Source organism: Lonchura striata, chromosome 3, assembly GCF_046129695.1.
Source record: "Lonchura striata isolate bLonStr1 chromosome 3, bLonStr1.mat, whole genome shotgun sequence".
Lineage (NCBI taxonomy): Eukaryota > Metazoa > Chordata > Aves > Passeriformes > Estrildidae > Lonchura > Lonchura striata.
Window position 1 is genome coordinate 56,069,419 of NC_134605.1, and position 27,846 is coordinate 56,097,264.

The following is a 27,846-nucleotide window of genomic DNA, read 5'->3' on the forward strand; positions in this document are numbered from 1 at the left end:
AGCATGTCACTTGAACCAAGTAGAACTGGCCTTCTCTTACTTCCTCAGACCAGCAAGTATCAGCACTGTCTATAAAAGCACAATATTAGGAGTTTGCTATGAGTCTAACAGAAGTAGCACAGCTAATGGGAGAGAAATGGAGATTCATTGCAAGTGGGTATGCACCCACTGTAATGGGTGGCCAGACTGGCCACTCTCTGCCAAGGGCAAATATTTCTTTAGTTCTGTGGTCATGAAATTCATAGAAACTGTAATGTGAGCAGAACATAGCACCTAGGGAAGCCCTGCCCCTGCCTTTCATGCTGGAAGCAGCCTATTTGAGTGTAGAGCTTGCATTCACCTTCTCCCATTGTTCCAAGGCATCAGAAACACTTTAAGGCTGTTTCAACTTCATGCCACCTTCTTCTCCTCTCCCTCTGTTATACCATATTAACCAAATACCTTCTCTACACCATACTACTCTCTTAATTTTGTTTATTATTATTACATTTTATTTTTTTCCTTTTGAGGGTGGCTGAGGAAAGGAGGGCTGGAAGACACAGAGATCATGTCAGAAGATATCTCAGAAGTCAGTCAGTATAACTAAAATCAGCATGACTACCAAATATTGAATTACTTCAAAAAGCCTATAGTCAGGAAGCCTTTTTGAAGCTCCTTCTGTTCAAATTTGAGACTTTCATTTTGAAAAGGAAATTGAAAAAATAAAGGACCTTTGAAGTAGAGGATGCAAGTCTTCATCTTACAGTGAAAATGTGGATTCTGTCATTTCAGAGACTAGAACCATGTCCAATGTGCTTTCAGAAAAGCTCTTCTCACATTAAAAGAGTTTTCCTAATCCTTTCCTTTGTGCCCTTAGTAGCACGTGCACCATAAACAAAATTTATGTCCACTTATTTGATTAAAAGCTTCCATTTCTGCAAGTTAAAATTTTCAAGAATGGTCTTATCTGCACAAAAATAGTTCACCAAAAATAAAGCTTGTTTGACGCTTGGATTGCATCTGCAAATCTGTTTAGCCTATGTTGGCTACAAATTCTTGTGCTATGGCTATGGTTTTTTTTGTTAAATTTCTGCAGAAATTTGTGCAGAATCTTTGCAGTTCAAATAACCTCAGAATTTATGGCTTTTTATACAGAGAAAAGGTTTTGAGCATAAGAAAACTTATTTAGAAATTACAATGTTAATGCATAAAATATAGCTCTGTGGGTTTTCAAGTGTCTTCTTAGTGTCTTCTTAATGAAGAATGTCAGAGACTTTAACAAAACATTTCTTTTCAGCAATATGTCAAGGTATGTATTTCTGCACTGTAAGGAAATTATCTTCTCAGCTTTCTAAAGTGTACTGGCTTCCTGTGTGTAAGTCAGTGGAAGCCATGCTAGCTACAATGGATAGGTATATAGATGTCATGTAAACAGGATTCTTAGATGTCTTTCAAACACATACAAATAAAAATAATATACTTAAAAATAAACAAAAGGTTTCCTGATGAGTTTTATATTTTGCTTTTTATAAAATGTTCCCCGAGACTATAAAATTGTTTTAATCATAATTTTAGTGATGCTTCTTAAAAACCACATGCAGCCATCTCAAACTTTTCAATAATGCATTACTGTCAGGTTTAATGTTTTGTTGCTGAACAGTAATGTCTGATTCAGAAGTACAAATGCAAATCTACTTGATGATGCAAAGATTTAAGCAAGGCTCCTCCAGGATATCAAGTTCCCATAACATAATAAAAAGAAATCTCAGACATCCTTTATGAGTACAGAAGGTGTCTGGGAAAGTCATAAAAAGAATATGACTGAAAAAAAGACAAGGATTTCATAGTGTTCAGCCAAATTGCACAGTTTCAATTTAAATTAATATTTTTATATGAGTGTTCTACCCTATATAAAACATTTAATGTCTAAACACTTTTTGCCAGTTTTCCACTAGATTTTTTACTTTTGTCCTATCTTATAATGGATAGAATGTCCACTTTATGACCTTTTCAGGGCTTGCTGCAAAAGACTTTAGAAAGAGTCCTACATCTCCTGGTCAGAAGACCTGACAGGAGAAAGGTGTTTGTATGGCAGCAGTAGATCATGTGTCTTGAATTTTTTTTTGTTGTGCTTCAGTAACTAATAGAAGAGGAAGATATTTTGCTGTAGGAACTCAAGTCAGTTCTCCAAAAGCAAAAGTCAGTAGGTGCAATAACTTGTTCTCTGAGCCAACAGGTAATCAAAACTTCTGATGTCAAAAGTTCAATATAACTCAGTTGCAGTTCTTTTGGTAGATTTATTCTTCTCCATTACTTTGTATGAATTTATTTGTGAAGTACTTTGTATGAATTTATTTGTGAAGTACATTCGGGATTTATTAAATGAAGGGAATGTACCCATGTTGTGGTTTCTCTTGTGCAGAGTGAGTAGTATGAGTACCATTGCTGTATGATGGCTATTAAGTGGTTGGCAGCACCCAAAAGGGTGCCTGCTGTACTGCTGTCTTGATTTTGCTGCTCACTCAGCATTGCAAGGGGAGTATGGAAATCATTTTGTAGCTCAGAGACATCTGGTAAAATCTTGTGGTCTGTCTTCATTTAGCTTGTGGTACCTTTAAAACACTCCTCCAGATGAATGAAGACAGCACAAATAAAAAAATCGATGTTGTGTTAGGGCTGTCTTTGCATTGCAAGTGCAGCACATGCATCAGTGATATTATTTAACTGGCAGCTGTATCCAGACTGTGTTGCATGGTTCTGTTACTCTAGGATGCCTGTTCTTAAAAAGCCCTATGGATTTAAAAGAGATAGCATATCACACTGCATTTAAAACAAATAGCACATCACAGATCATTAGATGTGTCACATTGTCGCATTCTCTGAGAGTTTTTGCTCAGTGTTTCCAGTTAAAAAGTCTATATGTTAAAAATTGACTAACTACTGAAAAAAAAAGAACTATTTGAAAAAAAAAAAAAGCAACAATATTTCAGGGTTATCTTTGTCACTTTCCTGCTTACTATTTTAGGAAACTAAAATCCAAGCAACCAATCAAAATCTTGTAAAGGTCATCCAGTTACCCGAAATAACTCATTAAACATATTCAAGAAAGTGTTAATGTAACTCAGTTCTAATAAACACTCAGATTTTCCAAATATATGGAATATATTACAAAATGGTAGTTTGAAGTCTTGAATCCACAGGGTACAAAGCTTTCCTCAGTGTACATTTTGGTTCTTACAGTGAAGCCTGGATGGAGCCTTAAATGAAATTGTTTACCTTAATACTTAGGTTTTAAAGGCTTTCAAACTCCCTAAACTTAAAAACAATATTTATTAGGAATCAAGTGAATGCCAGTAAAGACAGTGAAAACAAGTATGGTTAAGAGATGGATAGATTCACATCTGGGTCTGAAATAAACTGGTATAAGGTACAAATTTATATAAACTACACAGTTGAGATTTTGGCTCTTTATTTTCAAAGTCAAAAGAAGAAAAGCAGTGTGGGAGAACTGATGTGATAGATCACAAAAAAAGAGATATTTTAAAGGCTAAGTTTCTTGCCTGCAGAGTAAATCACCCTCTATATCTTTAAGTCATTGACTGCACCTTTCTTTCGTGAGGTGATCTTTCTTGCCTATTGCAAAGTTTGAAAAAGGACAGATTGCTCCAGCTCATTCTGCACCAATTCTGTCCCAAAATCTTAGCCATTATGTGTCCTACCTGCAACAAAAGGCAAAATGCCACTTCCTGGCTGTATAAAATGTTTATCCTCACCCTTATATGATCTCTCTCTTTCAAAGTAGCTGTTAGATAATGATTCCAGAAGATAGAATGGAAACTCTTCTCAACCCCCTGCAGAGTTTCAAGATTTTTCTCAGATTTCATGGCACAGGAGCCTCTCCAGGGATGCCTTCACAATGCTAAGAGGGGGACAGAAGTTATTGCAGGGGGGTCATGTGCAAGTGGAGGCTCCAAAACAAGCAAAAAGGGTCATATGGGACAGTGCCAAAAGTTCAGAAAATTGCAGTACTGTAATGACTGCCTTTTGAGGAAAGGGGGAAAAAAGAAAAAAAAATCTTTATCAGAAGAGAGACATCAAATTAAATTATTGAAATGGTGCAGTCTGTGGTTTTTTGCCATGTCAAATACCTTGGGAATCTCTGGGGGAAAAAAGGCATAAAAACCTATCTAAAACTTAGCACAAATCTTACAGAAGGTGGAGAGTCAGGGAAATGCAACAATTGAGAAATTGCCTTATTTTAATTTTCTAGAGGTACTCTGTGGAATTTGAAGTGACTGTAGTCTGTATTCAATAGGGCTTCCCAGGTATAAATGTAATAAAACGAGTAATTCTTCCACCAGTTATTTCTTTTGAGCAGTCTTCCCAAGACAGTGCTCTGTGCATAAGGGGATTTCTGTAATAATTACTCCTGGGAACCCAGTGGTAATTACACTATCTAAGCACAGAAATAGATCCTTGTGCCATTGGTACTAGAACTAATAGGAAACCTTACTCCAAATTTCCAAGGGCTTTTTAGTATTCATCATCTTCCAGCACTGCAAGAGGGGTTGCACAGACTTTCTTACTCTACAACTTATGAGAGCCACCTGTCTCATAACTAGTATAATAAACAGTTGCTGTACCCTTGGGTTCCTTTCCTCAGCTACAGAGTAGGGCCAGCAGATGTTATGCAAAATGAGGTTCTCCATTATTATGGGGTTGCTCAAAGGGCCATAATACCAACCCACCCCCAAGAGAATGAGTCAGTCAAGCAAGCTTGAATACTATTCTTATTTCTATCAGTACAAACGGAAATCACAACAGAGTTAGTAAACCATGCCACAAAATGGAAGCAAAGAACCAGATGCAAAACTAGCAGAAGAAATTGATACCTGTGAAGTGATGGTCTGAGAGATGATATATAGTGTACCAAGAAGAAAAACCATTCCATTGGACAAAAGGCCCACCTTCACCACCTGGTACTTTTGCCAAGCTAGAGGGTCTCAGGAAGAGTGAAAATGGTGAAAAAGATAAAAGGCAAACTGAGATCTTGGAAACAGTGTGTATTATTTGTACTATTATTCTAGAAGTTCTATTCAGAATAAATTCACAACATTCTAGTCCTTAATAATTATGTACTAACTTTCACACTTCAGAAAAATTGTTCATTTCATTGCTGTAACTTGCTGAATCAAAGATTCTAAGTTTCTTTTTATGCCTTGGACCAAGGCACCAAAAATAAACCCTCTGTCTGCTCAGTCTCTAAATATAGCCAAGAATTAAGATATTCCTGCTTCTGCATCCTAAATAATCTAATGGAATCAATTACTGTTTTGCGTAGATGACATCTGGTATTTGCAAATAAAACATGAAACATGATATCCAACCAAAATAAACATGAAATTAAAGTTTCCAGCCATCCAACTACATCCTCAGTAAATGTAATAGTTTTGCTTCACAGGATGGATTTTTCATATCTCTTATAAACTTCAGCTTAAAGCTTTGTGAGAGCAAGTAACACAAAGAGAAGAACAGGGCTGATGACTTTGACTTCAGCTGCTGGTTAAGCCAGTGAACACCTCATGAATACACTGAGAACACTGTCCCATTGCTTGGAGTTTCAGACTCATGCTTTTATTGAGCAGAATATTGAGCAGTCATGCCAAGCAAAATCACTTTATTTGTACCATGAGATACAGCAAGGTTCAGAGTGAACACCAATGTCAGCTGTGGAAAGGAGAGGATCTGAAATGTATTAAATACAACTGTTTCCCACTGTGCCAGTAAGATCTTTTCCCCATTATATTTCGCAGGTAAGGATAGTCCTACTATATAATACCCATGTTGACAAAATATATCCCATTGTAGCACTTCACTGGCATTGCCGTTAGAGCTTTATTCTGTTAGAGCCAGAATCTCCTTGGATGTACATACAGGATTTGGGGATGTTGCTCGCTCTTTCTTTCTTCCTTCCTTAGGAAAAAAACCAAAAAAATCTTTACTGTGAGAGCAGTGAGGCACTGGAAGAGGTTGCCAAGAAAAGTTGTGGGTCCCCATTCATCCCTGGCAGTGTTCAAGGCCATGCTGGATAGTGCATTGAGCAACCTGGTCTAGTGGAAGGTGTTCCTGCCCATAGCAGGGAGATTGGAACCAGATGATCTTTCAAGTCCCTGCCAATCCATTCTATGATTCTGACTCTGTGATTCTTTTCTTTCTTTCTTTTATCTGTTCCCTTTTTTTTTCTCTTGTTTTTTTTTTTCAAATACAGCATAAATAGATAAATATGACTTTACCTGCAATCAAGGACTGCCCTCTTCCTTCACCAAATAATGCATGGCCAGAAAGGGGAGGGGTTATGTGCCCCTCCATACTCCAGAGCTGTTAAAACATAGCAAAGCAAGCAGTTCTGTTCTAAAGACTGGCTAGACTGTCTCTGAGCAACCTTGGAGAAAGACATTTCTCCTGAAATGCTCTACAGAGGAGACCTATATTTCCTCACAATTCTGTGTCCTGCTAAACTTGCAAACCTCTGAAACAGCTGGGCCATGGTAGTTCATACCAAAAGATGAATGCTGGAGACTTTTCAGTGGTTGAGGTTGCTGGTTGGGATTAAAGGTGTAAACCACTACTGTAAAACCCCGCTTCTGACTGTCCCTAAGTGCCATATTCTGTGTGTTGGGAACTGCAGTTGCAGATTTTACCTTTCTGCAGCTGCATAATTCCCACCTATTTCACCATCATTTGCTGACAGTGTGAACAGTGATGGAAGAAAGTGCTCCCCATATTCTCCTTGCCTACCTGAGGTTCAGTTTTCTCCCCTGCTCTGTCCAAGTGCTCACATCTTCCCAAGGAAAATGAGGAAGTTACTTGAAGCAAGTTAAACCTATGTTTTTTTCTTTCCCCTCTAGATTAAATTTCAATCATGACTATTCTTTTATCAAATTCACCAGGTCCCTGTACAAATTCTGCTTCTAACACAGAGAAGGGGGACAGCTCAGGTGAGGGAATGAGTGACTGTGAGCTGTGCAGGAGAAAAAGGAGAGGGGTATTTATTTTAGCAGCAGCAGCATATGGTAAAGTTTTTGTGAAACTACAGCAAAGTCACCAACTGTCATCATCATGTCTGAATTGATAACTTTCATCCTGTCCCCTTTATTATAGTACCACATATTCTAGCCATAGTACATTTCATATGTGTGTATATATATATATATAGCTAAAATGGTGAAAAAAATGCTTGACTTCAGGTACACAGGTGGAATGAATGGGATTACACCCTAACAAATCCTTAAATATCAATAACTTACTGGTTTCTGAAACTAATAAATTTTGTTTGGCTTTTTTTTGTTGTTGTGCAAATATTTCTAGAATCATTGTCTTACTTAAAAGAAATTAACATTCCATTTGAAAATATCTGGCTTTAATTCCTTTTACTACAGTCATTGCACTTGCTGAAAGAAATACCAATTCACAGCATGACACAGCTATCTATGAAATAATTTAACTGCATAATGCACAGCCAGCAGAAGTTCTGCATTGTAATTTGGAGAAAAAGTCTTCATACTGTCACTTACTCTCTGAGCTACATATTATGCTTCAACAATTTCCCTTCCTTCCGATCTGTTGAAAAAAATATGGGCAGTTATCCAGTTACACCAGAGCATCCCTTTTAAACACCAGAGGTTTGTATTTGACATGAAAAAAAAAGGTGTAGGGTTTTTTTGCATGTCATTTTAATTTATTATAAACCATAAGTCATATCAATGGCATAAGCAGGTGCAACTACCAGTGATGGTTTAAGAATTCTTCATTGTTTGATTTGACCAAACACTACAGAAATTACTTGATCTACTCAGTGACAGTATGCATGGAAAAGGTAGCTATGCAAGAAGCCAAAATAACCACCAACATTGAATTTTAGAGCACAGGTTTGAGTTGTGAAGCTTAGTACCCTTGCTGTCTTTGGTTGTGTGTAAGCTGTCTGGAAGGACACTTGCAGAATAAAAGCCTTGGGAGTTTTAGCGACCATGTAAATGATAACTCTCACAGCTGCTGCTTGAGTGCATGTAGAAGTGGCATGTCTCTTGTTTGTGCATGGTGTACCCAGGTGGCAAATCAGTCAGATTTTGCCCTTCCCCAGCACCCCTATTTGTAGCAGGATGCCTTGGGAGTGTGGAACACAGTGCATGCTGCTCACACCAGGCAATCTCCACCCACTTCTGTTTTAAACCTAGCTACTCCCCATAGTAATCTGTTAGTACTTTTGCAAAGGCAAAAGTACCAAATTTTACTCTAATTTATGCTTGTACTTGCTGTTACTCTGGGAAACTTAAAGTTGTTGTAGAAAGATGCGAGTCATTGGAAGGATCTTGACATCTAAACCTTCCTAAATAATGTACCTTATCAGTAAATGTTTAACTTCTTTTGAAGACTAGATAATGTATGATATACTACTTCCAGCAGCGTGTTTTAAGTCACTGAGAGGAAAAAAATCTTGGCCTAATAAAATCTAGGAAAAACTGGCAATGAGCAAAGAAGATCTGTGACCAAAAAATTGTCTCAAAGGTGGAAAAGTATTTTATAAATACATATCTATTACTCATTTTATTTGCCAAGAATAACTCTTCAGTAGCAAGCCTCTCAGTTATGACATATTAAAATCTTGGCCCTTACCAATTATACCAATACCAATAGCCTTACCAATATTATATTGAACTGCCCTCAATATAATATTGGTAATATAATATCACTTATATCAATTTCATTGGTTTAGCATAAAGAAGTCAAAAAGCAAAAAAAAAAAATGAGTTGCCAACTCATTTGAAGGTGGATAACCATTCTGCTGTATTTTTAGTGGTATATTTAGTGAAATGGAAACTGCTGTAATAGTCTTATGGTAAGAAACAAGGCAGTCTCTCCCAAGTGCTACAAAAGCTGTATGGCTTGCTGCTAAAATCACTGATAATAAACAGCTCTTTGAGTCCAGCCAAAGCAGCAAGAACGGGTGTGATTGAGCAGCACAGGAGTGTAAGCGTGTCACTGAGAGGTGCTCTTCTGGAAACTGCTTTTAACACAGTGAAACTCTTTCTTGGCTGGCTCAGTTGATGGTCATGTGCTTTTGTTGCCGTGTGCTGTGAGAACCAGTTTCATCAGGCTTTGCTGTAGAAATGTGAATGTAATTTATGATGGTCTATAGTAATTCTATACATCTCTTATGTCTGTGTTCTTATAGCCACTTGGGCACTGAAGTAGCTGAAATGAGAAAGAGGCAGCAGTCACAAAATGAAGGAACATCAGCTGTGTCTCAAGCACCTGGAAACCAAAGGCCCAACAACACATGTTGCTTTTGTTGGTGCTGTTGCTGCAGCTGTTCATGGTATGTCCTGTAGTATATTTGTTTCCATATCCAACACAGGTAAACAATGAGAATGGAAAGCACTGGGAACATGTAAACTTCTGGGAGAGGAGACACAATTTAACTTTTCACTTAAAAAGTTGATTTAAATATTCCCTGATTTGGTTGAACATCTTATGATGGGCAAGAGGAAAGAATAGTAAATCCAAGCTATATTTATCCTACTTAAGCCATAACTAAATGAGGTACTTTCAAGAGAAACTTTTATTTGTGAGCGAGAGATTCAATAATTAATATTTTTTAGCTTGCATTCAAAACACTTTTTTTCTGCTTGTCCTTTGGATAGTGCAGTTCTCTGCATTCAGGAGAATAAAAGGGAGATGGTCACAAATGTGAATATGTAGTGTCCTATTATATTACTAATATAAATTCAGTGAATCTGAAAACATGAGCCTTAAATTCCACTTTTAAATGGAGTGGCATAATTTTAGAAGCTCCTTGTCCCTTCCTCAACAAAGTGGAGAAAGTCAAAGATTTAAGGTCAGTTTCAGAAATAGCTTTAAATTGTCAGTGTCTTGAGATACATCAGATCTTTGTTTCCTATTTTTATGAACACAGTATTGAAATATAAGGTAAATGGCATGCAGTACTCTTCAGAGACTGTGCATCATATTAACCAGACAGTTCAGTTTGTTTGCAGTCACCATTCCTCTGTGTATTCTGTGCTATGTTCACTTCAATCACCCATCTGGCCCCAGTCTAAAACCTGAAGCTATTTTCTTCAGTATATTTAAAAATACATACCAGTATATATACACTAGGGACAAGTTTTTTTCAAAGATCCTGCCACAACCTGGAGTCTGTGGCAGGGTCGACCTGCCTTATCTGTTACTTACTGTTACAGAGTGTATTTGGAGCAAGGAGGAGCCAGAGCTCATATTTTACCAAGTTACTTTGCAGTATGTTCAATCCAAATTGAGAAATAGGTGGAAGTCTATTAAACAGGGAGTAAAGAGAGGGTGTTTTGTCACTTTCCTTTCTGCTCTGGGACAAGTGCACAATATCAGCTATACTGTTAGAGGCCAGAGATTCATTTACCTCAGTATCCTATTTCAGGAAGTGAACTTTATCAGACGCCACAAAATAATGATAAAACAAGTAGATATGAACCTCCTCAAACTACCCACAGAAAAACATCTCACAACAACTGTTAATCTGAAACTTAGGGATTTCCTGGCCCGGAGTTCCTTTTTGTGTGGTTTATAGACTTTGGTGGAATTTGCTTTCCTTAATTTGTCAAACCATTTTCTAAAGTGACTTCCTAAACTCACCTAAAATTTTGGCACCCAGGGCTTCCTCTAGCAATAGATTCTACAATGGGCATGTGTACTCCCTTTTATTTGTGTTAACCTACTAGAAATTAATTTCATTTGATGCTTCCTTGTTCTTATGTGAAGAACAGTGACTAATCATTCCCAGGATGGTCAAGATTTTACAGAGCTCTCTCGTATCTCCCTTCACCTGTTTTGTCTTCCACAGTCTTCTCTATTCTAATGTCTGTGATACAGAAACTGACCCAGATCTTATCTGTCCTATTTACTCACCTACCTTGTGTCTCTCTATGTACCTTTCTTATTCTACTATTTCCTGTCTGAGATGCGTGACTCGATCTGCTTTTGTGGTTGAGACATGGGTGCACCATGTTTTGTGTTTGCTCTTGAGTTTTGTTACTAATTCCTAGCACTCTGCTTATTTTTAAGCAGCCCTAGAGATGATGTTTTCATGGAATTATCCACCCTGAATACAACATCTCTTTCCTGAATGAAAATAAAACCCATAATTGTGCATGTACTGCTAAGGCTGGCTTTTGACTTGCATACTAGAATATCCATAATATTCATGTAATATCAATACTATTCATATAATATTAATAGTATTCAATACAATATCTATCTAATTTCTAAAACAAGTGATTTCATTTTTTAAGGATGCTGCAACTCAAGAAATCTTAAATTTGACAATGATACTCTTATTTTGAAGCTCCTGTGACCCTTGGAGTGCTTCCAGTCCTTAGAAGGCAATACCATTATATATGTAAACAGCTTATGCATGTTAAACCTAAATTAGAGTAATTATTGATTTAAAACACAGGATGCACCTTCAGCTGCTTTAGCAATTTTTTTACTGTCTTTCAGGGTTTTTCAGGGCTTCAGGTTGGGATTTTTCTTTGCAAAGTAGATTAGAAAGAGCATGGAGAAATCCTGTTAGCTAGTTTTCAAGATTAAGTCACTTTGATAAGTGATCAAAGGAATAGTTACATCACTCATGTTTGCTAAAATCAAAAAGACAGAAAAGGTGATGTAATAAGTATTTTCCAGCTTTAACTTCTAAGATTCTGTAGTAGGAATTCCATTAGAGGAAAGATGGGACAAAACTTGGAAAAATGAAGTATGGAATGTTTCAGAATCTCAGTTAAAATTAAGTAACTGATTGTGATGCCAAATTTGTTTTGTAAATCAGAACTGTCTGGGAAAAGTACAGGTAATTGTTCTTGCCTCAGTTGTCTACACTAAAAAATTACAAAAATAATAACTTTTAAGAAGTAACTAACTTTATTTCTCTCTCATGCATAGGGGATTCTAGCTAATTAATTCTCTAGGGTAGATCTCTGTAATAGAAAAGCCTAATCAACAATTGTAACACGTTCTCTGGACCTAATGTAATTACATGCTTTCCCTAGTTCCACAGGTCTTTTTATATGAGTAACATTAATTTCTCAAGAGATACCTGTCTGCAAATATTGTTGGATTCATTAATGGGGAAGGCAATGTTCTATAAAGATTAGAATTTTCTTCAACTTTTTCCACTTGTGTGTGACTGATGATAACTCTTACATCACTAACCACTTATTGCCTCAACTTCTTCACCATTCACAGAAATGGGAGGAATCTGTGAACGTTTTATTAAAAAATGTTCCCTTTTTACTGTTCAAAGAGTTAGTTCAGTAGTTCCTATATCCAAATAAATAATTAGATTTCTGAAAATATCTTTTGTTAATCATGTGGTGCTTGTTTTGTTCTGTTCTACCCCATGTTAAAATCAGAATAGGCATTAAGTCTTCTGTTTGCACAACAGCATAGGCAAATATTCACACCTTTGTTTGGGGAAATAGTATCTTGCCTAATAGACCCTTGTTAAGAGCAAAAAATTAGAGAAATTATTTGGTACATCTTATTGAAACCCTTTTTTTGTTGTTGTTGTTGTTTTACTTTAATATATATTTCTTAAAGATAACAGCTATTTGAAGGACTTCTCTACTGTTATGGGATAATCCTTGTAGGTAGCTCAGCCCCAGGCAGATGCTTACTCACTCCTCACCAACAGGATGGAGAAGAGAATCAGAAAAGTGAAAGCAATAAAACTCTTTCATAGAGATAAAGAGTTTGACTGATAAAGCAAAGCTGTGTGTACGAGTAAAGCAAAAACAAAAAATTCATTCACAGCTTCCCATCAGTTCAGCCATGTCCTGGAAAGCCATGGTCCATCACATGTTACAGTGACTTGGGGAAACATGCTACAGCTCTCAACCTCCATCCTTCCTTTTTCTTCTGCAGCTTTTATTGTAGATCCCAATGTCATATGGTATGGAATATCCCTTTGGTCAGTTGTGGTCAGCTGTCCCCACTGTGTCTCCTCACAGCTTCTTAAGCAGCCCCAGCCAGTGAGAACCCACTGACAAGACAATGACAGAGAAATCCTTGATGCTGTTCAGTGACTGCTCAGCAGCAGCTATAACCTTATTGTGTTTGTCAATATTGTTTTGGTCAAAAATCCAAAGCATAGCACCATAAGGATCCCTATGAAGAAAATTAACTCCATCTCAGCCAGACTCAGTACATCTATTGGCACTGTAAATCATCAGGACAGTAAATTGCTCAGTTTACAGGGACAAAGCAAGATTTATTACCAAGGTTTGCTCAGATTAAAAACTAATGGAGATTAACAGGACTATTAAAATGGCAATTTAATTTTAATAAGTATGCTCATGACATTGCCCAACTAGTTTAAGCTCTGAACTTGTTTCTGAGTACAAGTAGTGAAGGAAACACTCCTCCTCAGCGGAAAAAAATAAAGTGATTCTGAAGTTCCCAACAGGAAACACGTGTCCCCTTACAGCAGAAGCAGATGATACATCCCTGTGAAGACCTTCTGTAGACCTTCCTCTCTTCATTGACAAGACATAGACTTTGGGCACTCCTTTCAGGAAGACTGTCTAATTAAAGTAGCTAACAGACAAGTACCAGTCATGTTCCTGTGGTCTTGGACTGAATCACCTCATGTCTTAAGCTTCTGCAAAGCTCCATTTCAATAGAGGACAGAAGAATGTGCTTCTTTACGAGGCATAATTTCAATGACTTGGGCAACCTGAGACTTGCAAAATTTTCAGTAAGTCTTCTAACATGACAGTCATCCTCAGTTGAGGACAATTTCCTCAATTATGTTTTCTCCAGAGAGCTGCCCATTTAGTACTTAGAGCTGTGACTTTGTAGTTTTGAGCTCAGTTTGACAAGGTTAGAGGAGTAATCCTGCTATTTCACGTCCCCAACCTTATTTAGAAATCCATTACTCCAGCTTCCTGAGCAGACATGAAACTAGTTGTTTTCTTGCAAACACTTGTAAATTACATTCTTCAAAAAAACTCTTCAGGCACTAGCAAAGGGAGGTTGGCTTTTCTGCCAGTTTTATTTTGCTTTCTCCTTTGTCTCTTAACCCAGAGCAGGAGTAATATCTTTTTATTCCCTCTTTCATAAGATGCTCAGTGAGTTTGAAAACTGGGGGACGCTGATTCCCAATAATCTTTTACTGTCATTCCCAATGTCTTCTTTTACTGTACACAGAAGGCTCAGAAGGGGTCTGACATCTATCCTGCAGGAGACCTTAGCAGTATGGCAGTCTGGGGGACATGAAAAGGCTTCCAGAGGATAAGTGATGACTTAGCTTCACTTGTAGTTCAGTTGAAGTGAGTGAGCTGAAAGGTATTTACACAAAAATGTAACCATTAAAACTGCTGAAGACTTGTGGAAGAGTTTCCCACACACAAGAGATCCCAGGGAAGATAGGGTATTTGCCATCTTGGCAGTAAACAAGAGTTGCTCTTGGCAAGAAATCTCTCTCCTCAGTTCCTATAACTTGTCTATGGCTGCTGTGAATTATTCTGAAATTTCTTCTTGATGATGTTGCTACACAAATATTTTTCTTTATTAAAGGGAACATTTTCCTTGCAAGAGTTTCACAGTTTACTTGGGCCTACAAGAAAATATTTCTGTCACTTATGCCATGACTAAGAAATGGCAGACACAGTTCTAAGAACTATTTCAAATTGCATTAATATTTGTTCTGTATGGGGTTTGGTGGTATCCTCCTAATAAACAGTGTGCTCTAAATGAAACAAAACCAAAAACAAAACCAAAAGACCAACCAAACAAAAAAAACCCCAAAAAACAAAAAAGAAACACTTTTTCTTTTTTGCATTTCCCACCTCTCTAGTACTTTGAGAAGAATAACATTTTCCTGGCATTTTCTTAGTTTGCTAGCAAAAAATTGTGCCAAGGCTTTGTGTGAGTCTATACAAGAAAAAAATTAATTAAACACATTATAGCTACATGTACATAAGTATGTCAAAAACAAAACCCATATCCTTTTTCCCATGCATTTCTGCAGCAGAACTTTTAGACTAGGAGCAGACCAGAGGTGAACTGGTACAAAAAAATCACCCAGGCTCCAGGATTTTTTAAAGATTCTGACAAGAAAATAAATTTTTTATCTTTGAAACAAATGCAGTGATTTTGAAAAATGCATTTTGGCTTTTAATTTTGTTTTTAATTCTTCATTTCCTCGCTGAAAACGTAGGACAGCACATCTGAAACTCAAATCTCTGTGTTTTACCTTCTCAAAATATCACATCTGTAAAAAAGCAAATATGGAAAAGTGCATCAGGAATTTTTATACTCTAGTATAGAATACAGAAGTGCAGGCTACTGTACTCTACTGAAATAGAAGGTGATATTTTAAAAAATATTTAATGGGAAAATATGTTCCAATCTGAGCCTTTTTATACTTTACAATATCACTGAACAGCCTTACATTTTTACTACTTGATATTGCAGAGGTCAAAGATGAAAACATTCCATCTCTTTCCTGGAGAATAATTTTATTCTGAGGGAGAGAAGGCTTAGGAACCTGTGCTTTGTGCAACTATGGGACAGTTTCATCTTATTATCAGAGTGAAATGGGCAGTACTGGTGCTTTCTTAGGAAAGTAGCAGCAGTTCTTTGATGGATAGTATTTAAAGCTGGATAAAATCCATTATCTGTCTTGTCACTCAAGCTACTGAACCTGATATTCATGAAAATCAGTCCTAAATCACCTTGTCTTTTAAATCCACATATCCTCAGTGCTGAGCCCATTAGAGAAAGCTGGCAGACATTCCTGTGGTTGATGGAATGTACCATGGGGGGACTGTGGACCGAGGATTTAAATATCTAGTCCTCAGAAATGGGCCTCTCAAAGTTCTCTGAGATACTTAAAATAAAATAATTAAATTCTCAGCATTTGTAAAAATAATCAGAATACACACTAAAAATAGCTTGTCAAGTTGTTTCTTTTTTCATACTTCTGTAAGTTAACAGTGCTTATTAAATACTACCCAAGAAAAGCATTTCTTTTCCCTCTAAAGCAAAAGAAAAGAATGATCTCTAAACTGAAAAAAAAATCAGAGCAGGGAAGCATGTCTTCCTAATAAGTATGAAATTTAATAAGCTCTTTCTCCTTTACAATTAAGACAGGGGAAGTGATTTTGTTGGAAATTTGTGGAAGTTTATGTCCTCAGGGCAGGCTGGAGACAGGTGGCTCTGTGCATGCTTGTTTACACAACTCTCCTAGGGCAGCACAGCCTGACTTGCCAACCTCTGGGCTTGTACCCTTCTGTGACACTGGTCCAGATTGTCAGTGTTAGCCTAATAATTCCTGGAAGCCTGCTCTCTCCTTGAGCCAGACCACAAATTTACCTCATATGGGATTCAATATACAGCTTATCTCAAAGTTCCAGAGCTGGCAAGTAAAGGCAGGTTTGACCACTTCTTGCACCTCCCTGTGAAGCAGATGTGAAATGCTGCCTTTTCAAAAGAGGAGGGCACATTTTTTTGCCACAAGGTATAAAGGTAGGTGGGCTCACAGATATGCTAACTGCTCCTAACTACTAGTCTGTAATTTTTCCTGCATCTGCTTCTATAGAGTAAGATGTGAATGCAGAAAAATAAGATGTTATTGGCAAACCAAAAGGACTTTAGAAATGACGTTTACAGAAAACAAAAATTTAATGTAGAAACAACTAAAGGAAGCTTAAAGTTACCCTATTCAATGTCATGAGAACCTGCCTAGGTCACTATAGAGCCCCCTTCTGAATCAATCAAATATATCTCACCTCCCCTCATCAAAAAGCAGCTAAGAAAACCCTTAACCCAAGGTAATGCACCACCTTTTGTCTTCTTTCTTCTTCTCAGCCTCTTGCCACATACCTCCAAATTCTTGTTGGACACAAGCCCTTGTACAGCATTGGAGTAGGGGAAAGGACAGTGATCAACCAACTCCCACAGCAGAAAGGGGTTTCCATAGGAAATTTGCCAGGAAGTAGATTTGATGCAGGCCATTGCTTTCTGGGACATGTAAAGTAAATTAAAATCATGACCTTCTCTGGGAGAAAGCTGTAAGCTACACACTGCATTTATTTTGGCAAGTGGTGCAAAGGGGTAATCACTAAAATGCTGCCAGTCTACCATGAAATCATGGTGGAATCACAAAGATACACAAGACACTACACAGACATTCAGCATATATAAATAATTCTGAATTAGTTTCCAATCCAGAACCCTGGTTGGAAAAAACTTTTAACACTATAAACTAAGTCCATGCAAACTGATAAATGTTTCTATTTTCAAAGGTATGAGGAAAACTTGTTTCTCCCCATAATAAAATAATAAAAATAGAAGGCTAATGTGAAGAGTGGAGCGACAGCTTCTTCTGCAGCTGGTCTGTTAACTTTCATCACAAGCCAGTGTAGAATCCTCATTAACATCAAAATCAGCCCTGGGGTTTCTGTGCCAAGCTTTCTTAGTGTCAGGATTTTATTCTTAATAATTTAAACTTCGAAAGTTCATTTCATTTTGAGAAACAGATGGAGACTCATGTGTTTACTGATATTTTTTCCCGTCTGTGATAGCACAAGCAGGTTAGAAAATGAGTAGACTGTAAACATAATAGACTAGCAAATTTTAAATAAATGTTTCTGAAGATTTACAAATAAAGTGCAGATTCCTTTGTGTGTAGTACTCCTAAGATACAAACCCCGATCAGTCTAACTGCAGAAAATAGTCCTATTTCTGTAAAGAAAATTACAGTGAAAAAAATCAGAACTCCAGTTCTTCTAAATTGAAGAATAAATACATTCTCAGAGGGGATTTGGGATTACACAAGGCTCATTCTAATTCTGTGGTGCAAAAGATACCAACAGTAGCTCCTTAGAAGGAGAGACCAGACTAAATCTAGTTAACTTTAGAAAATGATCTTGATTCTGTCCTAGCACAGCACACAGGAGTGTATTCAGGGACAACTGCTCTTGAGGAGACTGGAGGGAGCGAAAGCAGTGGCAGACTCACTTCCACTGGTGTAAAGCAGCTTGATGCCTCCTCTCAGGCTGTTTAAGAGATGGATTGCTTCAGAGCATCAGCATCTTGGCTCTCCTTCACCCCTCATACCCATTTCCCACCTGCCTGTGCCAAAATGCTGTTCAGCTTGGTGTCTGTGGAACACTGGCTGGAGGAAGATTCGTAATGTCATGACAGATTTTCTGCCACCAGAGCACAGCTTGACTGTTGCTGTGGAGAAAATAAAAAAACTTAAGGAGTGCTGAGGGTGCCTGAGTCCAGCTTATGCTGTGAATTACAGATACTAGGAGTTTGGAGCCTTTGAAATTTCCCCTGACAGGGTTTGGGCTGCCTTTGGTTTTCTTATGACAAATTTGTAATTAGATATTTACACAAAGATTAATTAACTCAGAAGTCCATGGAAAACCACATAAACAGTGAAGTACGTTAAAGGTCACAATGGGTCTGAGATCAAAATATCAGCTGAAGTAAAGCATGTTGATAGATGGTGACATTTTAAAGGTGCCAAAGTCCTCTTGCAGACCCTCTGAACTTTATTCACTGTGGAATAATAAAAACTTTAATATTGAATATGCAAAAATAATAACAAAACACCCTTATCAAAATTAAACACACTAACAGTGTCTATACCACTAAGTAAACTAAGCAAGGTCAGGGTCTAATGGGTTACAGTCAGCCTGTACAGTAAATTGTTAGCAAGTGTTAAACTCCCTGGCAGAGATTTGGCCAGTGCCAAACTGCAGTCTCAGCCAATGACCTGTGGCAGAAACCCTGTTTTGGATATGGGCTTTAGTGGGCTGGGACTATGTGGTGCCAGTCAACCTCAGGACTCTCCCAGAACATTTTATCTGCAAGAATAAATGCAGCCTGTAGCTCCAAACCAAAAGGGAAAAAAATTTAGGCTACTAAAATCTGTCAGCAGCAGAATTTCCATCTTGCATAGGTTTATTTTTTAACTGTGCATAAATCCAAATCGGTTTAAAATGCCAGTTAAAACAGGAATAAATGTCTAGTGCTTTAAAGAGAAAAAATGAGAATATTTCATGGAAATGAGTCTGAACCCCTAGTAGGAAGCACGTATTAGATGGAGATCCTCTCACTAGAAAAGTGGGTCAGACATTCATTATGTGAGTCAGAAAGGCAAAGGAAATATGAGTCTTGTCTAGTCACCCTTAATAATTCCATAGCACATGTATTTGTCTGGATGGCAGAACCAGAGGGTTCTTCTGAAATACCTGGTTGAAGGAATGGGTAATTTCAGTTCTTGTTGACATCTATGCTGAAAGTGCTTCCCAGCTGAAGGCCATGTCTAACAAAATTTGGAAACCAGCACGAACAAAACAGATGTTTGTAACATACACAGACTGGCACAAAGGGTCTCAGTCCTGTTTGTTATCTGGAGGAATGTAAAGTAAATCCCCCATCTTACTTGACTGTGATGTGGATAAGTGTAAACTAGTTTAATCCTGGCTAATTTCACAAAATATGGTGTTCATAAACATTATATTAATTATCCTTTGAAATTTCCTAAAGCTCTCTTTCACTGGATTACTTTGCAACACCTTATGATAACAAAAATGGGAATTTAGTATGAATGTTTCCAGGCATCCCTTCCCAATTGGAAACTACATCTAAATCTATGGAGTCTATATTAGAGTCTATATTAGATCTATGGAGTCTATATTATTCAAGATCAATTCTTTACTGTTGTTCCTACTTTAATATCTGAAAACTAGGAATAATAAAGAAAAAGCCACTACAGAAACTGAGACTAGGCTCATTTATCAGAATTAGTTGAGACCATTAGGTTTGCTTCCTAGTGATTTGGAGGGCTTTTATTCATCTATCTACCCTTTGAAGGGATACAATTTCCATTTCTTTGAACAGTACAAAACTGTCACTTTTAATTGTCTCAAATATACGAAGGAATTGCTTGCAAAATAGCCAGGAGTACGGATGCTGCAGTTTGTCTAGTAATTAAATGTATCCATCATACAGATGGAATATGAATGGTAATATTATTCTGAAAGAAGGAATGAAGCAGACAGCCAGACTAGCAATCTGTTGGGTGATCTGACAAGAGAAATACATCCTTAAGTTGAATATTGCCTAAAGCAGAAACCATCTCTAAACAAATGTAAGAATGCTGGAGTAACTCCACTAGAAATCATTGGTAAGCAAACTTCAGCAAGCCTTAGGTTTCTTCCTGTACAAAAATTACATTCCACATATGAGAACAAAAATCTCAAAAAAATATCCTAGAAAGGACTAGCAGTTTAGCAAAATTATATAAAAGTAATATAATCTCTTTAAGTTAAAATGTGGCAGAAAGTATATTTTCTTGCAGATTTTCAGAAGAAGAGAAATATTGTAACTAAAAAATTAATTTAGGAAAGTAATATTGCTTTGAATCACTAGTTATTTCCCCTCTTGCAGTTACAAATTTTGCTCTGTGTTAGTCTAAGGGAGATACTGTCCTTTATTTCAGAATTTCAAGTACAGTGCACATTAGTAGTTTCCATCTGCCTTTGAGCTCCTGCTGAGCTGCAATATCTGCAGGTAGGAAGATTAAATAAGTCACACAAGAGCAGAGGAAGAAAACAACACATTCAGCAAGGCTGTCCATTAAAGGGGCCAGTCTTCTTTCACATAACATTTAACCTGCACTGACCTTGAGAACAGTTGTTTCCCTCATTCTGAAGTCATCCTGAAATGGAAATATAATTGCAATTTTTAAGTAGCCCCCCAGAATATTCCTCAATTTCAGTCTCTTTTTAAATGTGTTGGTTGTGGCACTACTGGCCATGCCTGGAGCACTCTATCCAGTTCTGGGCTCTCCAATGCAAGAGCCCTGGGTATACTGGAGATTCCAGCAAAGGGCCTCTAAAATGATTAAAAGACTGGAGCTCCTCTCCTGTAATGAAAGGCTGAGACACCTGACATAGTTCCACCTGGAGAAGAGAAGGTTCAGAAGGTTCTTATCAATATATAGAAACACCTGAAGTGAGTGAACAGAGAAGATGGAGCCAGGGTGTTTTCAGTGGTGCCCAATGACAGGACACCAGAGGCAAGGAAAACAAGCTGTAACACAGGAGGTTCCCTCAACACTGAACTCAGTGCACTGAACTCAGCTTTAAGACCAAAACACAGATCTTAAATTTTTGCAAAACATTTCAGATGGTCTTTCTGCATATTTTAGGAGAGCATCCCTTTTATCAAGGGTTTTCCAGCAGGTTAGCTTTTCCATTACCAATACTCTTCTGAACATTTTCTAAAAGACAAAAAAATCAATATAAAAATTACATCAAATATCACTTTGCAAATACCAGTCTATGATGGAAGAAGCATTGACATGTGGATTTTTAATTCTACAAGGCTTTGCTTTCAGATTTTTCATGGGGTCCAAAAGGAAAATGTAGTTTGGACAAATTTGACAATTTGTCTGCCAAACATTCACTAATTTCAACTTTGATGGAAAATACAGAAGGAAAATATAACTCTTGGCTTTACAAAGAGACTTAATCTGAATGTCCCTTATGAAGAGAAAAGGTTACCAGATTTTATGTCTATTCCATTTTAAAATATTATATATACAGGAAAGGGAAGAGAGTGAAACATTGCAGATTTGCTAAATCCTTTTAAGTATTTGCTCTACAGAACACATCCCTCTATGACTTACTTTAGTTTAGCACTCATATTTCAGTAAAGATGATCTACCTTCACAGTGCCATGTGGGATGCAGTTTAATAACCTTATATAATGATCTTACATAAACATCTTGGCCAAGACTTCCCATTAACAAAGGATGATTACACTCTTAAGCAGTAGATCATTTGGGTTCAATTCTGCTTCTACTCACGCTGAGGAATAGCACAACATAATACTATCAGGGCAGAGCTGAACGTCTTAACGGACTAGATCTTAATAGCCTGAGGTGCTCCAGATATCTTAAACTGTGATTTCCACCAATCTTATTTTTCTTTTATGGTTTATAGTTGAATCTATATTGACTTTTGACCAATTAGGCTGAATGCTGCACAGTATTAAGAAAGCATAGCAATTGAAAACTGATAAGAAATCAAACCCACTCTCTCCTACATTCAAAGTATGGCAGAAAGATACAATCTCAAATTAACTGAGAAGTTTCTTATTTTTCATGGGAAAGTTCACAGCCCTCAACATAGATGATCTGGCCTTATAATAAACCTTTGAACAAAAGAATTCACAGAACTTAGTCCAGGTCTGTAAAAGGAAGAAAGATAGGACCTTATTAATCTGTAGTAGTTCCTTCTGAACTCTTAAATATCTCACAGGGCTAAAAGCTATTCCTTCACACAGAAAAGTTGAAATAGTACTGCAATAGCAGCACTATAGAAAAACACAGGAGAATGGGAAGTGATTCTTTCAGTCATCCTGGATTGCTGCTATAGCACTGGTGTCAGAAATAAGACAGTGAATGGGCCAAAACACCCATCTGTAGGCACAAAGGATTTTGTCTACATCTCTATTCCTGCGTCTGCACACTCCAGAGCCATACTGTCAATGCTACTCTTCTAGAAATCTCAAGACTGTTTTAGGGAAGAAAGGATACCTCAAATAAAAAAGACAAATGCATTTTTTGCTGTGCTTTTGGATTTTAATGCTGTAAGGAATTAGTCTTCACACTTGTCTCCATAGCTGTTTGTATAAACATAATTCTGAGTGAAAAATGGAGATGCCGTTTGCAGCACTCTGAGAGATGAGGCTTTAACAAACACTCCATATATCATGAAGTTAAGAGTTATAGCTGCTGGATTTCCTGATAAGCTGTTTTCTTAATAGAAAATCTCTTGTCTCTTAATCAGAAAGCCTGCTGGAAAAGAAATATGCTATGGCAGAACGTAGTTTTTCTAAAGAGCTTCTTAAAGTTAAATGCAATATTTCATTTAAATCTATTATTTTACTACATTAACTAGAATTACTCACAAGAGTAGTAAGAATAATGGTATTTAGCAATGAATAAAACCAGGACAACTGATTATTTAATTTTAAATTGTAATGATAATTATTTTTGAAGTATCAAAAGCAGTTATGAAATGTCATTAAACTTTTCCGCAAACACTATTTTGTTAGAAACCCAATTCAGAAGTAAATAAATTTTAATGTCAAATCTGTGCAAAACACAAACTCAGTTCCATTCAGTTGCATTCTCCATAAAACCCTGATGGAAGGGCATGTGAAACAGGTTTTGCATCCATCCTGGGTAGGGAAAATCAGACCAGAAAGTTTACACCTTGCACTCCTGCTTGGCCCACAGGATTTATGGTATGCAGAAATGTGCTCCTGGGAGCCAGAAGTCTGCCTGCATTTAATATTACTGGATCCTGAGCAGAGGATCCTAAGCTTTTTCATTCATGGCACATAGAAGTGCCCTACTGTCTGTCACAGACTGTTTCTCAGCTGTGTGCTCTTCAAATAGAAATGAAAAAAGAGGAAAAATAAGAACTACAACACTACACACGTCATAAACTGAATCAAAGGGGAAGATACAATGAAGAAAAATTGCGAAAGAAAAAATTGTAGCCTTTCTAGCCGAGACAAAATATTGAAAGAGACAAACCACTTATCTTACTTTTTGTGACCTGTGAGAAAAAAAAAACAAAAAAACAGGCCAGTTATTACTGCAGCTCTTGTAGTTAAAGGCTAAAACAATGAGACTACACTGTAAGCTGAAAAATAGCTGTGATGTTTGTGACTCCACATTCCTCACCTGATACTTTGAAATATGGGTGGCATTTTAGCTGTAATACAAAATCTCTAAGATGGTTAACTTGCAAATATTTGCATTATTAAAAAATAAAGAATTGTTTGGGGTTTTAGTTACATGAGGTAAGACTCAAAGAAGCAGATGTCCAGGTTATAAATTCAACTTACAAACATATATTTTTTTCTGCTCTAAAACAGCTGAGTCCAAGTTGGAGTCTATGCTTGTTTGTTTTTTTCTTTTAAAAATAATTTGGATCATTCCTCTTGCACCATCTTATCACCTAAGGCAAATGTAACTCTGGCATTCAAAAGACTCAGCACCACAGGTACCTGGACTTTTTGAAAGCAGTTTATAGTTGCAGTGGACACTGCCAAGTGGGCTGATTATAGCCTTATGGTAATTGTTGGCTTTACCCCAACAGACTGCTTTCCTATGTCAGTCTGCTAAACACAATCTCATAATTTAGTTTCAAGTACAAGACAATTTTTTACTCAGAGTAGGATGTAGCTATTTTTCATTAAATTTCTAACTTGTTTTCAATATAAAATTTTACATCCTACATTTCTTTATTGAATTCAGTGAAGAGCCGTAAATCATTATCTTGTTAAAAAACTGGGATTGACAGTAATGATAAAAAAACTTTCAGTTTTTTGATCTGTTTCTTATTTATAAAAAAATTGTTATGTTCTGCTGACTGAGTTAAGATCAGTTCAAGCAAATTATTCCATCACCATTTCCCTTCAAAGTCTCTCACAGGGTACCAAGACAGACATATGGGAATAACAAGTTTACTACACATCACTTGTGTTCATCTTGCAAACCTCCAGGCATCCATGCAAGCCTCTACTCTAGTTGGCTGACATTTTGAATATACTGGTGTTATTGGAAGAGTTGTAGAGCTTTGGTCTTTCTTACTATTCTTACAAGGACATAAACTCAGGGTCACATAAGAGATGGATCCCCTTTCTCTCTAATACAGCCAGGGACTTGAAGAATATACTGCAAGTTTATCTGAGCCTTTGAAAATGTCTAGTGCATGGCATTCCCTCATCATAAAAATAATTATTCTAGGTCTAGTTTTTCTCAGAATATTAATTCTGGATGCTATTCAATTACTGTAATAAAAAGGTGAATTCTTTACTTAAATTTAATAGAAGCAAGTTTTTTACCCTTTACCTCAACTTCAAAAAAAGAGCTATCATTGGATAATATTGTTCATATAACATTTCATTCTCATCCTATTTTTGTGACATTAAAAGGGAGATAGAAGACAATAATTTGAGATTGACATAGCTGTGTTGTTCGTTTTGAATGGATCACATTAGTATTGCAACTGTTTTTCATTATTATTGCTTTGCAAAGTGTAGAAAAATCATCATTATCTGTGCATAAACAAACTCAGTCTTGACTAGTATTCAGTGATATCAAGCTTAAGTATTTCAGGTGTCAGAAAAAAACAAGGTGACAAAATGATTTTGAGTCATAAGTTAAATCAGGTTTCATAAAAGAAATTAAAGAATCCCAGTATAGTTGTCTTTTCCATTATCACACAGCATATGGGCTATTGGGGCTACATCTATCTCTGACATCTAACAGAGCATGCCTCAGCATTTAGGAGTGAGCTTCTGAATAGAATGGTGTGAACAATTGATTTTTCAGTGACTGACTGTTGAACCACAGTGTTAAAAACAGTTTGATCAGATTGAACTACAATCAAAAATGAAAAATATATTAGCATGCAGGCTTTTTGCATCTGAAATAAAACCAGAAAAAAAAAAGAATTGTTCATATAGCATGTTTTAAGCAAAACACTTGTAATAAAAGAAAAGGAATAAGAGAGCAGGGAGATCAGAAGGAGCACAGCCATTTTGAAGTGAAGAGTGAAGGTATTTACCCAGTTGGCAAAATAGAGACAAAGATGGGCACCAACACTAAGAGTTTTCAAAACCACCTTCCCCTCATTTCAGGAAAGTGCACTAAACATATGTTCTTGTTTTAATGTGTAGTAATTAGTTTATTTAAAGGCTTTTCCTCTTCCAATCAGAAGAGAAAATATATTTCCTATCTGAATCTATTTGGTAAATGTGGTAAATGGTGTTTTTCAAGACTTTTGGGGAATAGTCATTTTAAAACATCTACTGTAATTTTAAAATCATAAGTAAATCTTGATCTCTTGAGGTGTTTTGTGGGGAGAGAGTTATTGGGTTTTTTTAAGAAAGCTAAAAATATTATGTCTCTTGATCTGATGCTAATAAAAATTTCTAGGAGTAGCACAGGGTGAAGTGCAGTGCCTGTGAGATATATTCATTCAAAGGGTTAATCAGCAAAGGAAACCTATCAGCACTTCTATTATCCAGAGAATCTTATCTGAATACTGATTTTCATGTGAAAGCAGAATTCTGCCTTCAGACTATGTATGAATATAAATTAATGTGACCTTTGACCTAGAATAAAGAAGATTTTTCTGTTACATTTGTGGCTTGAGGGCTCATGGCCCTACTACATGACATAAACAGGTCCAGCTTAAAATGCAGTCACTGCCCACAGACTATAAGTTTCAGCCAAAAATAAGAAACTGAGCATAGATCTCCTAAACAGCCAAACCAATATCCATTCACAGTGACCCAGCTTGATTTCTACTCCTTATCTGCATAACAGAACAAAAAAACACCATTAAAGCAAGAGGTTTTAATAGCCACATTACCTTCAGTGCCAGAATAATTACAAAATACTGTGAGGATATGTTGCATGTGAGGCACATAACAGAAAATACCTGAATTAATAGGACCTGGTCAGCCATGCATGGGTGGAATATTAATCCTGGCACCTCTCACAATGGCATGGTTTTCTTGCCATAATGAAAAGAGTAATTTCACTGATTTACCAGATTTAGGCTACTGGTACACAAGAAGGTGACTCTTGGGAACCAATTAAATAGCATTTATTTACTGGTTATACAGAGAATGAAAGATCAGATACAAACTCTAAATTACCTTCAGTTTCTTAAAGGCAGTAGAAGTCAAGTGCTGCAGTAGGGATGCAACTTACAAAAAGGCTAAAACCATCAGCTGGAGGAAGAGTCAGTGACATATATGCTCTTATATTAGTTCAACTCTTGATGATTCTATGCAATTAACTTGGCTTTTTTATCTTCTCATGCAATAGGGTGCTTCAATACCAATTTAGCTATGTAATTACTCAACAGAATAATTACTTAATTGCTTTACTTGAATATTAACAGCCAAATAATAACATTTAAATAAATAAAGATCAGTTTTCTACATCCCAAAAACACATCAGCTAGAAACCTGGACACACTCACCCTTTTTTGTGGTCAATATGTATGCTGCTTCAAGTAGTCCCTGATCATTAACTTTTTTACTTACAAAGCATGTGAAGTTACAAAATAGAAATACCTTTGCTCCAAGCAGAAATTACTCATAATAATACTGCTGCAGTAGTTCAAGAAGCTTATTGGTTTTGTAGCAGTCAGGAACCCAAGATATATTCGAAAGGTACACTGAGCTCAGGCCACTGAAGTACTTTTTACTGTAGTCTCCAGAGCAATAAAATCAGCATAGAAGTGGGCAGAACAAACCTTCCAAATGAACAAAGAATAAACTCATACTAGTGCTTTTCATTTAAGCTCTGCCTTTAGACATCCCAAGCTCTCCCTTTTTAAGGCATTAGTAGCTTGTTGTGCTTTTATCATGGTTAATTTGCATCTCTGAATTTTAAAGATATATGCTGGCTGTATTCCAACTAATAAATAATAATAGCACCAAAGATGTTAGTTTGCATCAGATGTCTCTCTAGTGCACCTCCCTTTCATTTAACTACTTTTTGATAAGATTTATGAGCAATTTCCTTTTCTTAAACCCTTAACTAAGATAATTTTGTTAATCTTTAGCCTGTTACTTTTAGGCTGTCTAGTATTAAACTATACAGCATAATACTTTTGACAGAGACAGCTAGCTTCAATGATGGATTAATGTATCAATGACATCAGCTCCAGGTATGCAGAACACCTTTGCTGCTGCCAA

The 27,846-nt window shown here is 36.8% G+C and overlaps 1 protein-coding gene across 4 annotated transcripts in view; it reads left to right on the plus strand.

The window, feature by feature from the left end:
* RGS17 (regulator of G protein signaling 17) overlaps nt 1–27,846 on the plus strand; it is a 70,904-nt gene that overhangs the window by 31,274 nt on the left and 11,784 nt on the right. For all 4 annotated transcript variants that reach the window (XM_021540570.3, XM_021540569.3, XM_021540572.3 and 1 more), the window contains exon 2: nt 9,212–9,355. In XM_021540570.3, coding sequence (XP_021396245.1) covers nt 9,237–9,355 — 119 coding nt within the window. In that variant the 5' untranslated portion in view covers nt 9,212–9,236. The remainder of the gene's footprint in view (nt 1–9,211; nt 9,356–27,846) is intronic.